At 49.2% G+C, this 16524-nt stretch overlaps 1 protein-coding gene across 1 annotated transcript in view; it reads left to right on the forward strand.

Annotated features, from left to right (window-relative positions):
• Positions 1 to 16230, forward strand: part of TSPOAP1 (TSPO associated protein 1) — a gene marked incomplete at its 5' end in the record, with an annotated part of 67561 nt that extends 51331 nt beyond the window's left edge. The window contains 9 exons of the mRNA XM_084219305.1: positions 528 to 654; positions 800 to 951; positions 1396 to 1558; positions 3759 to 3830; positions 4190 to 4225; positions 5108 to 5211; positions 6934 to 7005; positions 8466 to 8594; positions 15041 to 16230. Of these exons, the coding sequence (XP_084075431.1) occupies positions 528 to 654; positions 800 to 951; positions 1396 to 1558; positions 3759 to 3830; positions 4190 to 4225; positions 5108 to 5211; positions 6934 to 7005; positions 8466 to 8594; positions 15041 to 15256 (1071 nt within the window). The 3' untranslated portion in view covers positions 15257 to 16230. The remainder of the gene's footprint in view (positions 1 to 527; positions 655 to 799; positions 952 to 1395; positions 1559 to 3758; positions 3831 to 4189; positions 4226 to 5107; positions 5212 to 6933; positions 7006 to 8465; positions 8595 to 15040) is intronic.
• Between the last annotated feature and the right edge of the window lie 294 nt (positions 16231 to 16524).

Here is a 16524-nt window from a genome sequence, read left to right on the forward strand (position 1 = left end):
CTTGCTATGTTCAGTGTTGTCCAGAGAAAGGACCCTCCTCTAGGATTGTCTGGAAGAATATCTGAGAGATTCTGTAGTTCTGTGCTGCTCCATGGCTTTTCTTGTAGTAGCTGCTTCTGCTTTTCCTGCTCCCTGACCGAGTGTCACCGATGCAGTATTCCTTTTCACTCTGGTTCTTCCTCCCCGTGGCAGGAGGCTGTGGGACCCAAGCGAAAATCCCTGGTGCAATAAGCTGATTGGTGAAAGCTTTGTGTAGATGCTGACTGTAATGTCATTGTCTCCCCTCGAAATGCCCTTTCCTGCATCTTCACCCTCACCAAGGGGATCGTCACTGGTTCCTGGCAGAGTGCCTGCCTGTCCTCAGTTCTGTTTTCCGATTCCCTTGGTCTTTCCAGCTCTAGAGTGTTCCTGAAGAGGAATGTTGCATTTGGATGCACTGCTCTTTGTGGAGTGCGTTTGGGCTGAGCGCTGTTCAGGGAGTTGGAAGGCAGAGGCTGCTACTAATTCTCTGCTGGTTCCAATTGCAGGCATCCAGTCATAAAGATTCCAGGGGCCCGGAGCCGCCTGGCACAGCCGCCTGGCAGGCTCCTAGCAGGAGACGGAGCAGGAGCGAAAGAAGAAGCCAAATGCAGAAACCTTTGCTCTCTAGTCCAGGTGAGCAGGAACGGGGAGCGAGGTGGGCTGCAGGAGAGATGGAAGCTCCTGGAAATGGCTGGGGAGAGGCTGGCAGGCAGTGCCTGGCCCATGCAGTGCTGGGGCAGGGCTGATGTTCTCTCTGCTATGTTCCCCCTGTGCACAGGCCTTCCGAGGAGCACTGCTCCCGAGAGCTCTGGCAAAGATGATGGCATTCGGCTCTTTGTGGCTCTCTTTGACTATGATCCTGTCTCCATGTCCCCTAACCCTGATGCAGCAGAAGAGGAGCTCCCATTTAAGGAGGGGCAGATCTTGAAAGTAAGGATTTAGTGAACATCTCCAACTCTATGGATCTGTCTGGTGTTCCAGGGGAGCATAAACCTTGGGAGGTCTGGAGTTTCCTCACCAGGGAAGTAGAGGGGCACACGCTCATATCTTCTCTCTGGTGACCTTACGGAATGACTGGAGCTGTGTCAGGGAGGGTTAGGTTGGATATCAGGGAAAGGTTCTTCCCCCTGAGGGTGCTGGGCACTGCCAGGCTCCCGAGGGAATGGGCAGGGCCCCGAGGCTGCCAGAGCTCCAGGAGCATTTGGACACGGCTCCCAGGGATGCCCAGGGTGGGATTGTTGGGGTGTCTGTGCAGGGACAGGGGCTGGACTGGATGGATGATCCTTGTGGGTCCCTTCCAACTCAGGATATTCCATGATTCTTTCTCTGTGCAGCTCAGTCCCTGCGGCATAAACAGTCTATTTCCTTTTGCAGGTTTGTGGAGACAAGGATGCTGATGGTTTTTACAGGGGGGAATGTGCTGGAAGGGAGGGATACATTCCGTGCAACATGGTGTCAGAAGTCCCTGTGGAGAGTAGTGAGCTCAAGCAGCAGCTCCTAAAGCAGGGGTTCCTGCCTGCGGACATGGAGAGCCCAGGTACTGTGTGTGTGTGTGTGTGCCCTGCTCCTGTGGCTCTTTGCTGGAATGTTGGAAGCTCGGTCCTGCTATCGTGTGTGGCCAGTGCAGCCACCAAACCCATCTGGAGGGCTGTCCCTGGATCTGCAGCCTGATTTAGTGGCTGCTCCTTAGCAGGGGCATCTGGCTGGATGTGGGTGTTCCGAGCTCTCAGTTCCTCCCTGACTCCACTGCAGCATTTGCAGATGCTCCTGGGCTTGAGGTGTGTGAATTCAGCACAAAGTGAGGCTGAACCTTGCTAGGGACAGGGAAACAGAAGCATTTGAAGAGCAGCTGAAGTATGTGAACAAGAGTTTTCACTCTGTTCCCTCCTTTGCTTTGAAAGCCTGTGAACTGAACTCTTGGGATGACTCTGCTCTTGGGTGAGAGAACCTGTGACTTGGGAATGGAAGTGTGAAAGGGGGAGAAAAGGTGTGAGACAGCAAGGTAGACAGACAGGAATGTACAAGGAGCAGATATGGTGGTTGGGTTCCTCCTTACTTACTCCCTGAAGTATGTGGTCAGTGCCTTGTACACTGCAGTGGCTTTCCTGTTCCCTCCCTCTCATGTACTCAGAGAGGAGAGGGAGCAGCCCTGGGATGTGCAGCCAGCACAGCTCAGGCTGAGTCAGGCTCAGTGGCTGTGAGCTGCCCCTGCTGTGAATATTGGGGTCCCTGTACCTCTGACCCTCATGCCTCCCATCTCTAATCCTGCACTCCTCTGTGCACCCTCTATTGCCAGTGCCAATTGTTGAATCTGCTCCACTTGTTAAAACACCAGGATATTCCTGGTTTGGCTGGTTTCCCTGCCAGTTCAGCAATGAAAAATAGCACAAGTGTTGGTCATGGCAAAGGTAAGCCCTGACATTGCCTGAACTGGGAAAAAAGCCCAAATCAACTTAAAAATAAGAAAACCCAGGTTAAAAAAAAAAAAAAAGAGAAATCCAAATTCTTCCTATTTTTGTGGAGGGAGACTCTTAACAGACCTTTAAGGTCCTTTCTCACCCAAACCATTCTATGATTCTGAGGGACTGACAGTGCTCAGCTCCTAAATGTTAGTCCCTAGAAACTTGATCCTGAGGAGCACAGGGACTGAAGGAGCCTGATGTTTTCACTGTGCGATTTCTTGAATACGTTTTTAAAGGACAAAAATTCGGCCTCTCCTGTGTCTGAGGAGAGGAGATTTGAGTAAGGTGTTTTTCACATCCATACTCTTTCTCTTGTGTGTATGCCAGAGATGGCTGGATGTCTGTGGTGGCCTGTATCCCTCAGTGGATACACAAGGGGTACTCTGCCCTGCCCCACTGCATAGTCTTGGAAGAGTAAAGGATTTTAATAGCTCTGGGACTTCATTAAACATGATGGGTTTGAAAGTTTTGAGGAAGGTGGTGGTAGTCAATAATGTGTGTGTGCAGGGAGGGACTGTAGGTTTGGCACTGGTGGGGACACACCTCAAATCCTAGGGGCAGTTCTGTGCTCCTCTTGGTAAGGACACTGAGGGGCTGGAGCATGTCCAGGGAAGGGACCAGAGAGCCCCAGGAGCAGCTGAGGGAGCTGGGAAAGGGGCTCAGGTGCGGGAAAAGGAGGCTCAAGGGGACCTTCTGGCTCTGCACAACTCCCTGACAGGAGGGGGCAGTGCGTGCAGGTTGGACCTGATGGTCTTTTTATAACTGTAGTGATTCTTTGATTCCTTGGCAGTCGGGCTGGCTGTACCTCTGCGGTTTTCCTCCTGCCATAAACCCCTGTCACAGCCTTGTAACTAAGGAAATGCTTTGGAGGGGTTGGTCTGGGCACTCCTCAGGTTCATTTGGGATTTCATCCAGTCCTGACCCTGCTCAGTGCAGAAGCTTTAGCTAGGTGTTAATGGTACAAGGTTTTATTTTGTCCTTATGGTGCTGCTTCTGAAAGCTAAGGAGCAGCAAGGTCTGTCTGCTCTGAGCTGTGGAATGCCTAAAAGGTGTAAGTACAGTGTGGATTTCTCTGTGTATTTGGGATGTGGATCAGAGCTCATCTGAGTCCACATATGAGGCCCAGAGGGCTTTGCCCACAGAAATCCTGTTGTCAGCCTCCCAGGGGAGGCATGTCATCTCTGTCCCCTGTTCACTATTCAAGATGCTTCTCACTTTCCATTCACTGTCTGTTTCTCTTGTCTATTTATTTGCTTTTTTGGTGTTTTTATTAAGGAAATGGCACATTTTCTCCACCTCCACGCCGCCAAACCGTCCCTCCTCCAAAACCCAGACGCTCCAAGAAAGGTCTGTGTCACCCACTGCTTCCTCTTTGGTTTTTGCTATAGGATTACAGACTGCATTGAATTTTTACTACTCGCTTTCAGGACCCTCAGATGTTTATATGACTGCTAGGAAGTGGAAAGAGAGCCCATCCCTGTGCTGGTGTTAAGTTTTTAACAACAGTGATGTCTTTTATAGTCTGGAGCTTGACCTGTGCTTCTTGTTATATTCCTGAGTCCTGGTTACTGGTGTAGACTTTGAGTTGCATGAACAGTTTGCTTCTGTTGTTTGCTGTCTTGGTGTTCTTTTTGCTGTTTATCAGTTGTGTCATGTGGTCACTGTTGGAGATGAGCTCTTACTGATGAGGTATTTTCTTCCCCCAGCAGGACTGGACAAACAGGAGTGCAAGTCTCAGCCAGGTGAGAAGTGCTTTTACTGGGGAGTAGGTAATGCATGATCGAATTACAGATGTGTTTTGTGGTCAAGGCCCAGTGTGACACCCTGTGGTGCTGCTTCTAAGCACTGTCACAAAAGGTTTTAGTTCTTTTTGTTTAGTGGTGGGTGCAGAATGGTTTGGGTGAGCAAGGGATGCTTGCAGGGGGAGTGCATCATTGTTTTGCTGTAGGAGGAGCAGGGCAGTCTCTCACTCATCACATGCTGTGGTCCTTGTGATCCAAGGGACACTGAGAGGGTGCTCCCTCTGCTGAGGTGCATCATCTGTTGATATCTAGAGGCCAAGTGTGGAAATTCTTTGCCAACCCATCCAGTGCTGACCCAAAGGAGGGTTTAAGTCCATGAAGGTGTGTTTTCTGTAGCACCAGACTTGGCTTTTGTAGGCTCAGGGTGGGTCTGTAGGTAATGGGTTTGAGCAGGCAGGAGATTGTGGATGGCAAGGCCTGGACTTCCCTGTGTGCTGGTCCCTGGCTCTTGGAGGATAAATTTTGTAGCTTAATAGCAGAACATTGTGTAGTGGGAGGAGAAATGTCCTTTCAAGACACTCTAAAGAGACAGCTGTTCTCTGTGTGTGTGTGAGTAAATAGGAAAAGTAAAATAAAACATTCCTGTACATACACACAGAGCACCAGGATGAGGGGATGGGGGGATGTCCCCACTTTGGTGCTTATGAGGTGATGAAGAAGATCAGAAAACTGCTTTACCAAATGCCTCCAAAGTCTCTCTTCACTCAGTTCCCCCCAGTATTCTTTTTGTTCAGACCACTTTGAGAATGGTGAAGGAATTGCTGTGATGTGGGATTTTGTCCTAGTATTTCCATCTAAGAATATTTTATTTTTCTCCTGCAGGACAGAAACATAAAGACATTGAAGCAGAGCTGCTGACTCCTCGCAGGATGGTGGCTGCCTTTGACTACAACCCAAAGGAGAGCTCTCCGAACACAGATGTGGAGGTAACCACCAGCTGCTCCCCCCTTTTCAGAGGTTTCTCCTTCCTATCTCTTTTTCCTTCTCTTTCAAGACATTCAGCACTTTGGTCCAACCAGAGTCTCGGGGAAACTGTGTGAGTATTCATTGCATCCTTTAGTGATCAGACAGGACTGAGCAGATCTGGGGCCAGAGGAAGCAGCTCCTACTGGTAGCAACTGATCCAGGAAACACTCTGGGAAAAGGAAAAACCTGCTTAAGGGTTTGAAAGCACTTTTGACACTTAATTTGAGCATGACTTTAGTGTTAAGTATCTGCGTAGGTCTTTGTTCAAGCAAAAAGATTTAGCTCCAGTTTAATACACTAGTTTGCAAAGTTCTTGTTTTCAAGCAATTTCTACATATAGAATCACAGAATCATGGAATGGAATCATTGGAGGAGATCTTAAAGCCCATCTCATCCCACCCCCTGCCATGAGCAGGGACACCTTCCAGTAGACCAGGTTGCTCCTTCTGGCCTGCTCTGGACACGTCCAGGGATGGGAAGGGGTATAAACTAAGCAGGGAAGGATACAATCCAAACAGTAATTTTGTGGATAAATCTGTTCCAGGTAGGAAGGTGGCAATGCAGAATCCTTTCTGCAAAAAGAGATGAGCACAAGCTCTGTTCTCTGTTTCTCCAAGCTGTGTTAGCTCTCTGAGCAAACATAAACATGGGGTTTGGATTCCCATTGTTTCCCTTCACCCACCAAGGTGTGTCTGGCCAACAGAGGGCACAGTTCAGGGAATGCTTGCCTCCCAAGCTGTGTCTCCTGCCCAGACAGACACAGCTGAGGACAGAGTATTTTAGCATGGTGGAATATCTTGGGAGAGACACAATGTGAGCATGTATCCAGCCACTGAACACTTTTGAACCCTGGTCACTGAGGAGGTGACTGTGCTTTTTGCAGTGATTTGCTCTTGTAGAACTTTTTTGGACAAGAGCTTAAATTACTGAAACAAGCTGGTAGAGTTCTGTGGGAGATGCTCCACAGGAGCAACCTGCAGCCTCAAGAGATTAAATTGAGGACTAGGGATATATTATGGTAAATACATTGGAAGTAGATCCCTTCCAGCTGACACCTGTGAAGTGCCAGAGTGTCTTAAGTGGGACTCAGCCTATTTGGAGCCTCCACTGGGCAGCTTTTTCCATTAAAAGAGACTGGTGACACCTTTGTCTTTAGCCTTATGCCCCATGGAGCATGTGCTGGTGTGTCTGACAGAACAGAGGGTGTGACAACGAAGGGTCACTGTGTGCTGTGCTCCTGTTCTGTGTCCAGGTTAAACCACCCTGTTTGTATGCATTCCTGCTAGTGAGTAATCCCTAAGTACTGCATACAGAACAGGCTCATCCAAGGGAGCAGCATTTGTAATTATATTTAAAGAAATTGAAGGTATTTCTGGTGCTTGCTGAGCTGGTCCTCAGTGCACCTTTCCAGAGCAGGTGGTAGATACTATTTTGAAACCTTATTAAAATTGGTTTTAAAATGGGCTTTGCTCTTGTCTTAATTTATGAAACGCTTCCCTAGCAATGAATTACAGAGTTATCCACTTCAGCTCCCCTCATGCATCTTGGTCCTGCAAGGCCAAACATAGTGGGCTCCCTCCCCTGGAGCAAGACTGGGCAAGAAGCCGAGGGGAGCCTGTGTTCCTGGTGAGTAATCCCAGGCACTGCTTTTCCTGTCACCTCTGTTCTCTGGCTCTTTGCAGGCTGAACTGACCTTCAGTGCTGGGGACGTTATCACTGTCTTTGGGTCCATGGATGATGATGGATTCTACTATGTAAGTGCAGGGCTTGGGAAGGTCCTGTGGTTACACTGGAAATCACTGGAGTTCATGGAGTGGCAGGGAAGCAGAAATCAGGGCACAGTGTATCCTGCTTTTGAGAAAAACATAAACTCCTCTCTACTTAGTGCAGGGCAGCCTGTTTGTGGAGCTCATTTCTCCTGCTGTAAATCCAATGTTACAGAGTCTTGGAATGGCGACCTTAAAGCTCATCCTGTTCCACCCCCTGCCAGGGGCAGGGACACCTTCCACTGTCCCAAGCCCTGTCCAGCCTGGCCTTGGATGTTTCCAGGGATCCGGGGGTTGCCGCAGCTTCTCTGGGCAGCTTGTGGCAGGGCCTCAGCACACTCACAGCCAGGAATTCCTTCCCAATATCCCATCTATCCCTGCCCTCTGGCAGTGGGAAGCCATTGTCCCTTGTCCTGTCCCTCCATCCCTTTTCCCCAGTCCCTCTCCAGCTCTCCTGGAGCTCCTTTAGGCCCTGGAAGGGGCTCTGAGGTCTCCCTTGGAACCTTTTCTCCTCCAGGTGAGCCCTGGGGTATCCCAGCCTGTCTCCAGAGCAGAGGGGCTCCAGCCCTGGGAGCATCTCTGTGGTCTTTAAACATCCCAGTGGTTCTGAGTTTATTTTTTGGTATCAATTGCCTGCAGGTTTCCCAAAGCCTTGCCTGCATTTTTCCATGCACACACCAGCTGAACCAGCACCTGCTCCGAACTCACATTTCACCAGGCACTTGGACACTTGGGTCAGAGGCTGGAATAGTGATCCAAGTAAACAGACACATTCCTGGGGCTGTGCCTGCCCTCCAGCTGTGTGCCCAACTTGAGCCTTGGCCCTTGGATCATCCACCCTTTCCTGCATGGGAAACAGTGTGCCTTCACACATCTGACTTGAGGTTGAGCTCCAGGTTAAGTCTGAAGGCATCACTGAGAATGTTTTGTTTGATCCTTTTATAGTGTTGGACAAGCAGCATTGGTGGGGTGGGTTTTGTCTCACCCAAGCACCTCCTGTTGAGCTGGATAAATATTTGTAGGAGTACAATACTGCAGCTCTGGGTCTCTGTGATCATGGCTGCAGTGCCTACAGGACATTGTACCAGTACTGCCTCATTCTTTAAAGACATCACTAAATACCAGGGCAAATCAAAGGCCTCTAGGGCACCTATGGCACAGTCATATTGCAGTATGGTAGGGGAGATTTTGAGTTTGTAGAAGTCACCTTTGTCACAACTTGCTGTCATCTCTTCTTCCTTTACTCTCTTCGGTGTTTCTGTGCTCTGAATTGTTCCACAACTAAGCAAGGATGTGAGTTCTGGAATTTTCTGAGGTTCCTCCCTATGTGGGTGTGTTCTCGACTTGTCTCAGCCTACAGCCCAACCTTCTCTGCAGGGCACTGCACCTCAAGTTGTTACTTATGTCTCCAGGAAAGCTGATGTGAGAATTGAATGTTGATCTTGCAGGGAGAGCTGAACCAACAGAGAGGGCTTGTCCCATCCAACTTCCTGGAAGCTGTCCCTTTGGATGGCAGCACGGCCAAGGAATTCCATTCAAAAGAGAAAGAAGCTTCTCCACTTAGTGCTGAGAGCCAGGTGAGATGTGTGACTGCATGGCACTGCCACCCAGGCTGGGATGTGGCTGGAGCCTGGGCATTGCACGGCATGCAGCACCCATGGGATCACTGAACTTACTGCATGCAGCCTGTTCATCCCAAGGGAGTGCCAGGAGCTCTTCCCTAAGACTTACTTGTAGTGCAGAAAGTGGCACAAGACAACACCTGCTGGGGCCTCAGTGTGGTCAGGGAGGCAGGGAGTATTCAAATCCTACCAGCAAATTGTTTAGATCCACTGAAAGGTCAGTGGGAAAATCGTACTGGAAGGAAAGGTTCAAACAGCTCCCCAGGCAGGTGAAATTCCTTAAATATTATTATATCCATGCCAAGGAGTTCTGGAATTAGCAACACCCAAACACCCAAGTTCTTCCATCCACCCCAAGTTAGATATATCTTAATCCAGGCTGAGGTGCTTCTGGATAAATTCAAAACACACCGAGGAGTTTCCCAAACAGATCTGGGAGATGTATCCTATGGTTTCAAAAGCATTCCCAGAGTCAAGGAATTCAAAGGTTTAATTAACCTCTTGCATTGTATTGCTGAGACTCTTGGAATAAAGGCTTAAGTGGGAGTCTGGGGTCATGTCAGGGGCTGAGGCTAAAAGTGCACCAGCTCCTTTGTCATTCCTGGATCCCCAGTGCTGTCTCACTGTGGAGACGGAGGCAGAGTCACCCAGCTTGGTCCCACCTCACATGGGCTCAACCTTCAGTCCTTCTTGGGAGGTTGTTGGCACTGTCATGTGGGGTCAGACCCACATGAGTCAGAGCAGGTTGGCTTTGAGCCATCCTTAGGGAAGTAGGTGGCCCTGAATCCCTGAATCCTGCTGTGTTGAACTCCCCACTGGTGCCATCCCAGCTTTTTACTCTCTGCAGCATTTCTTGGCCTTTTTTCATGCTCAGCTCTTCCTGTTCTCTGTATCTCTATCTCTGTCTTCAAATGCTGCCTGGACTTCCTTCACCTCAGCCCTATCCCTTGCTTCCAGGCTTTGTGGGTACAGGATTTGCACTCCAGCCTTGAAATCTTCTCAGGCAGAGCAGCCTGGCTCACATGATGAGGTTTGTGGGCAGTTTGTTGGATCATCTGCTGACCTCAGCAGCTCTCTGGGGTCCTTGTACTCCCCTGTTGGGGATACTGGTCCTTGCTGGGGAATCACAGGTTAATCAGCTGTTACTGCCAGAGTTTAAGAGCCCAGAGGTCACCCAAGTCTAACCTCCCTGGGACAAGGATGCAGAGTGGGGTTCTTTCTTCAGTTTCCCTCTCAAAATTATTTACTCTTACCAAATGACTCATCTGTTGAAATAGAGGGTGCCAAAGGACACCTCAAGCAGTAAATTAAAAGTGGAATTCTAAGTGTAATTTAGTGCAGATCTTCCCCTTCCCTCTGGCATCAACTGGCAGCCACAGGGCCTGTTTCAGATTCCAGGCATTGTTATTCTAGCCCCAGCCCACATCCTCCCAGGGACCAGGGAGAGTTCAGGTAACTTTGTCTGCCACTGGCAGGTGTGAAGGGTTTGCAAAGCCAAACCCACTTTCCTCTCTGTTCTCTGCTGCTGAGTTCAGCAGGTGACTGATGCCCTGTGCAGCCCTTTGGCCCGCATACCCCTGCATGCTGAAGGTTGGAAGCTCTTTTCCTATGTTTCATGACATTTTTTTAAACAGAAGTGCCTTTCAGGTGTGTTAAAGACAGCCCACATAAAACAGACACGTTTCAGGTTTGCCTACCCTTCAAGACCTTTCCATTTGTTTCTAGTCCTCTGTGCCTGAGATCCAAGGGAGCCTCCCCTTTCACTGGCTCTGGCTTTTGGGTGTGCAGAGCAGGAACCTGTTGGTTTTGGTAGTTTTGCTACTTTCCTGATCCATGAACTGCTGTTCTCTGTCCGTAGTTGGAGGACTGGAAAATTCAGATAATGATGATTAAACCAATTTTATTTCAGTGGGAATCAGCTTGAGCTCCCTAGGCATGACTGTGGCTGCTTCTGCATTGTGCCAGCCTGGCTCCTGTCCTGCTGCCTCCCTGCTTCTCCTGGACACCCATCCCAGGGGATTCTGGCTCAGCACCCCCAGCACTCTTCCCATTTGCGCTTTGCAATCCAGACTTGTCTATAAAGCTTCCAGACAGGAAGGGCACGTTTCCCCTCTGTTAAAAGTGGTATATTTACCCTGCTCAGAGACAGAGTGGGATTAATTAGCTGCATTTAAGTGTGTTTAATGATTCCTGAAGAGACAGAACCTGACCCCACAGTGGTTTTGGCTGTCAGCAATCACAGCATCCCACCCTGTGGGCAGAAAACCTCATGGGAAAGGCAGAAGAAAGAAATACCTGCTGTAAAACAGACATATTCCATATCCATCCCTGAGCTGTAATGAACTCCCCCAGTGATACAGTCATGCCTGAGGCTTTCCAAATTCCTGTTGCACTTTCACCCTGCAGAATTAAGGAAAACTTGCTTGTTCAACTTGCTGTTAGCAGAGCAGGCTCCCTGCAAATTTCCAGTCCCAGCTTGAGCCCTGGCACCTCGGGAGGGATGTGTGTGTACCGTGGCAGAGCTTTGGACTTGGTTACAGCTTGTTCCAGTTGCAACAGAAGCTTCTCCATGAGTGATTTTTAAATCACTTGTAATTTCTTGGATGTGATGTTCTTACCTTGCCTGTTCTTCACACTTCCCTTCTCCCTGCTGCCCTTCCAAAGGCCTGAGAATAAGGACAATTTATTTCCAAATTGAACTGGGGAAGGTGGATCATTTTTAATTATTTCTGAGTAAATCTTAAAATGCTGGCAACTGAAAAGGCAAAGTAATTGAACTTACAAACTGACAACATTTTGGGGTTAGAATAAACAAACAAAAACAGCATAAAGGGGAGAATCCAAGAAGTTCTGGTCACAGAACCAGGGCCCAAAACACTCATGCTTACCAACTCAGAGCAGCTGCTTTAACACTGTTCCTGTTGATGGAATATTTTTCCATTACTAACACATGGTTTCTGTCAAAGACTGATTGTAATGCACCTTCAGAAAGTGTTTGATTCTAACTGATTTCATGTATTTATTTCTGCCTGTGTTATGCACCCGGGACGGTTCTTTTCTTCAGAGAATGAGGAAGAGAAGAGTCCAGTGATAGATATGAATGATACATAGAGAGAGCAACCATGTAAGTGTGTGAGACCTTCAACCTCCCACCCAGCCCAGCACTCAAAGGCTCCTGCACCTGGAGTTGGCTCCTATTCTTGCTTGTAGTTTGACAGGCTGGTTTGGGGCTGTGGTGGCAAATCCACCTTCAGGTCTGATGTCAGACCTTTCACTGCCACCTGGGTTCTGTGGTAAAGACAAAGCATTCAGCACATGAATGCTGTAACAGTTATCTGGTGGTTTGGGGACTGGGATGGGACTCTGCTGGATACTGAGGTTTGAGAAGGACCTGCTTTGTAATTCAGCTTGGGTCTTCTGTTTGCATCAACAGCCAAAGCATCATTTGGCCTTTGCACGGTCCTCCTCAGTCTGAGCACACTTCATGTTCAGCCTGGGGTTTTTTCCCTCTGGATTTTACTCCTTCCTGAGAATAGACCTGAAAAACTCCTACACACCATCCGTTTAAGAAAATAGTAACATTTAGGCCCTAAACCCAACCTTGTGTGGATAATTGTTCTGGGGCTGGGTGGGTGAGAACCCTGGTTTTGGGGGCCAGTGGGTGCAGTCTTTGTTTTCCTTAGTTTCAAATGTTTGTTTTTCAGAAATTGTGTAAATCAGTAACACCTGAGTGAGTACTAAAACCATTCCTGAAAACTGACATCACTCTTGTGTTTATCACTCTCATAACTTGTATGAGGATTTTGACAGAGCAGTTTTTCCTTTGTTTCTCTTAGAGAAGAAGGCCCAATTTTTGTATGATTTTTCTCTGATCACATGAATCTGTGAGCTGGTTCTGTTGCTTTCCTGCCACATAGAGACCTCTGAGAAGAGGAGAAATTATTTGTGGGGCCACTTCAGGTCTGTCCTGAAACTGTTTCACCTTTACCAAAAAAGTGTTTTCCAATGGTGCATGGACAGAGCCTCCACTGCCCTGGCTGCACAGGGGCCTTTACATCCCTCCTACATCACTCCCTGAGTGTTGGTGAGCCCCTTCTGGTGCTAGCCCACTGCTTTTGGACATTTTATCCAAGGATTCTTTGTTGCACAAATCATAGCTTCTGGAGCAGAACTTGGGGATTCTTTCTTTTATTCCCAGCTAAGAGAGTGGGCTCCAATTTACCCCTCCCCTGGCTTTCTTTGTCTCTTTGCCTCCATAAATCTTGAATTTCTGGCTGCAGATGGTTCATCTGGATTTATTTGGGTTTACTCCCGTACTCCTCTGACTCCCTGACTAACACTGGGCTTATCAGCACTGAGTGCTGTTCTTTGCTCAGTGGAGCTGCCAGGATAGACAGAGGTTGCAGCTGTTGCTGCAGCATTGGTTGGAGTGGACCATCCAGGCAGAATGTGGCTTTCCCAAGGGCCAGCCTGGGCTGTCCATCAGCATGTGTGACATCCTGCAGCATGTCCTGAGCAGCAGCTGGCCTTAGGGCACAGTGCTGCACACCTGGAGTGTTGCTGGAGTGCCTTGAAAAGCAGCATTTTCAGGTGAACAGAGAGGGTGAGCTCAGGAAAAGTCAGCTGTGGGATTGGTTATTTACTATCATGGGGAGAGGCAGAGAGGAGTTCCAGCTCTGTCCTATAGTTCAGGTAAGTGGGAGTCTGATGGCACTGGCACAGCTCAGTGATTGCTGTGAGGCAGAAGTTAACTCAGCTTTGTGGAGTTGGGAGAGGTCACAAATTCACTCCAAATGGAGCTCCCTGTGCTCCTGCCCACTCAGGACTGACTCCATGGGTATTGTAGGTGCTGAGTCTGACACAGAGCAGAGGTTTGTGCTCATCCTGGGCCAGAAGTGTTTCATGCCTGCAGCAGCCTGGACCAGCACAGCTTCCACCTGTGAGGGGAGGAGAGGTCACAGCCACTAGGTGCTCCTGGTCCCAAAGGAGGTGGGTGCTGAACCAGCATTAGGGTGGCAGAGCAGGGCTGCTTTGATTTTCCACCCAGGGAGACTTAAATTATTTAAGGTCCCCACAGGGCATGAGCATGGCTGGGCTGGAGTGAAGCAGCAGTGCTTCGGCTCTGCTTCTGCCTTATTCAGCTGCTTGCCCATGACACAGAGCGGGACCAGTCCTGCCTAGGGGCTGCTGCTGAGATCTTCACAGAGTTCCCAGCTGGAGTCTGATCTTCAGGAGTGCTTCCATTCAGGCAGAGAGTCCTGCTGGCACTGTCACCATCTCACATCCCCACTCACATTGGCTCCTGCAGACCTGTGAGTGACTCAGTGGGGCCCAGGTACAGTGATGCTGAGGGTGTGATGTTCCAGTGTCAAAGGACGCTTCCCTGGCACAGGTCCAGCCACTCTCACCTTGTATTTTGGGGAATGCCAAGACAGGGTGTACAGCTGGAGTTTGGAAGCTGTTGCTTTGTGAAAGCTGTCTGGAAGAGAAGGCAGTGAGACTAAGGCTCTCCTAGGCCTCAGAAACCCAGAGCCTCTTCCCTGAGGAGCTTCACAGCCTGTTGGGAAAGCTTGACCTGCCAGACTGGTAATTGTCACTGTCTGCACAGCTAAGCCTAGTGAGAGGAGGTTGTGGAAGGAAGGCTGCTGATAGGAACTGATCTCTCAGTGCTTTGTGAAGAGCAAACTGAGCCCAGGACTAGGGCACATTCTTATTTCCAGAGGGAACAGCACTATTTGAGACTGGTGGGTCCCAATTAACCATCTCAAGCACTGAGGAACATTCCTGTGTGCCACTTGATCCAAGATTTCTCCATGTCCTGCTCCATTGGTGCCACTGCAGAGCAGCAGACTTGGCTTTCTACCCCTCGTCCCTCTGGATCTGCTGGATGCTGAGCAGCCTTGCAGGACCCCCAGTTCCTCTTCCTACCATGGCTACTGTTGAGAAGCCTCAGGGCTTGGCCAGTCTCCTTGATCTTCTGGAGGTCTTGCAGAGCACTTGTTCTTAGGAAATGTGGTTTTGTTAATGTCTTGGCTTCTGTCCCAGAGCATGCTGAGAGCCCAGCGTGCTCCGTGGCTGAGGCATCCATGGACCATCAGTACCTGTCCCCATCCATGCTCTCAGGAGCTGCTTCACTTACTTAGCTGTGGAGCAGCATCTTTCACCATGTACTTAGTGGGTCTTTTGTGCTGTCCTGTTCTTAGCCCAAAGTTCAGGAATTTCAGGAATTCTTAGCTAAGGAAGGGTCTGGGTTGTAAGTACAAAATTTAAATCCACTGGAAACTTCCTAAGTGGAACTGCATAGAGGGGAGAAGGCCAGGTTCTCTGGCTGAGGTTTATGTTGGTGTGATCTCCTTCAGCAGCTCTAACTTGTGCTTTTGTCTTCTCTCTTTCCCACCCAGCTAAATCCAGAAAGGTCTGTTGATCAGAGCGACTCCTCTCCATCTCCTCCTCTGCCAGCACCTTCCTGCCTTGTCCCAGGCGAGCAGAGTCCAGAGCAGGCATCACTGGCCCTCCTCACCTGCAGTGATGCACCTGGGCAGAGGAAAAAGAAGAGAGGCTTCTTCTTCAAAGGGAAAAACCTCTTCAAAAGACTTGGGTCCAATAAGAAAAACTAACAAGGGATTTGTTTATTCCATCCAGGCTGCCAACACAGCCCCAGAGACTGAGAGTTAAGGAGAAGCCCTCTGCAATAAGCTGATTATTTTCATAGGGAAGAAGTATATGTTGAATAGAGAACTCTGGAGGGTGTGGGAGCTGAGAGCCCCTGGGGAAAAAGTGTGAGGTGTGAGGGCTCAGCTCTGGGATCCAGCATGTCCTGCTCCATGCAGCCCTCGGTGCACTGGTTCCCTGTAAATATTTTAATTTAATGATTATATTCTGGCTGTAAGTTAGCTAACTGGCTTTTCCCAGCAAAGCCCCAGCCCCTTAGGAGAGATCCCTTGTACTCCATACCTTGGTATTTCTCTGCTCCAAAGGAGATCACGTGAACTCCTTCACTTCCTGCAAAGAAAATTTGCACTTTTCTGTTCCCTTCGCTGTCTCTGGGCTGATGAGTGAGTTCTTATTTGTACTGTAACCCTGTAAATATGCAGCTGTGCCTCGGAGCATCCCACACTGCCTCAGTCAGCTTCCAGCACGAGGATCCCCGGGGAGGAAGGAGCGATGCCCCGGGTGGGCTGCTATCAGCTGCTCTTGCCTGGTTCACCTTGACCATGCACTGGCTGGGGACTCCGCCTTATGATTTATTTATCAATTTATTTATCAATTTATTTATTTATCTACCTACCTATTTATTTATTTATTTATTTGTCCATCTGCCTCTCCATGGTTCTGTTCAGCTGTGTCTGTGAGCTGCTCCCTAGCCAGAGTGTTGGGAGAGCAGCGCTGGGGCTGGGCAGCTTGCACTGGTTTTGTAGGAGACAATGTGTTCCTGCAGTTGAGATGCTGCCCTGTCCAAGCATGGAGGGTTTTGTATGCCATGGTTTCTGTCCCTCCCTGTGTTTCTTTCTCTGCATGTTCCAGTGGGTCCTTGTTCTGAGCAGGGCATTTCCGTGAGCTCCGTGAGTGGTGCCAGCACAGCGGCCATGAGTGGTGGTGGTATGGTATGTTTTTATTTAATATCAAATTTTATTATAATAAAGTCTATTTTCACAAAAATACATTTTCCTTAAAAAAGCCAAAGATTCAGTGATGCTTCTTCGGGGGGATGGGTGAGTAAATGATACCAACCCCATGCACTTAGAGAGTGTTCTGCACCTTCTGTGTCCCCTGCTCAGAGGGACACATGTGGCTGTGGATACTCCAGGTGTGAGGTGAGGGCAAGGGCTGAGGTGGCAGCCCTGGGGATGCAGGACACCAGGGAGGGCTGTGGCATGAGGCTGCC

This window comes from Fringilla coelebs (genome assembly GCF_963513975.1).
Source record: "Fringilla coelebs genome assembly, chromosome: 20".
Classification (NCBI taxonomy): domain Eukaryota; kingdom Metazoa; phylum Chordata; class Aves; order Passeriformes; family Fringillidae; genus Fringilla; species Fringilla coelebs.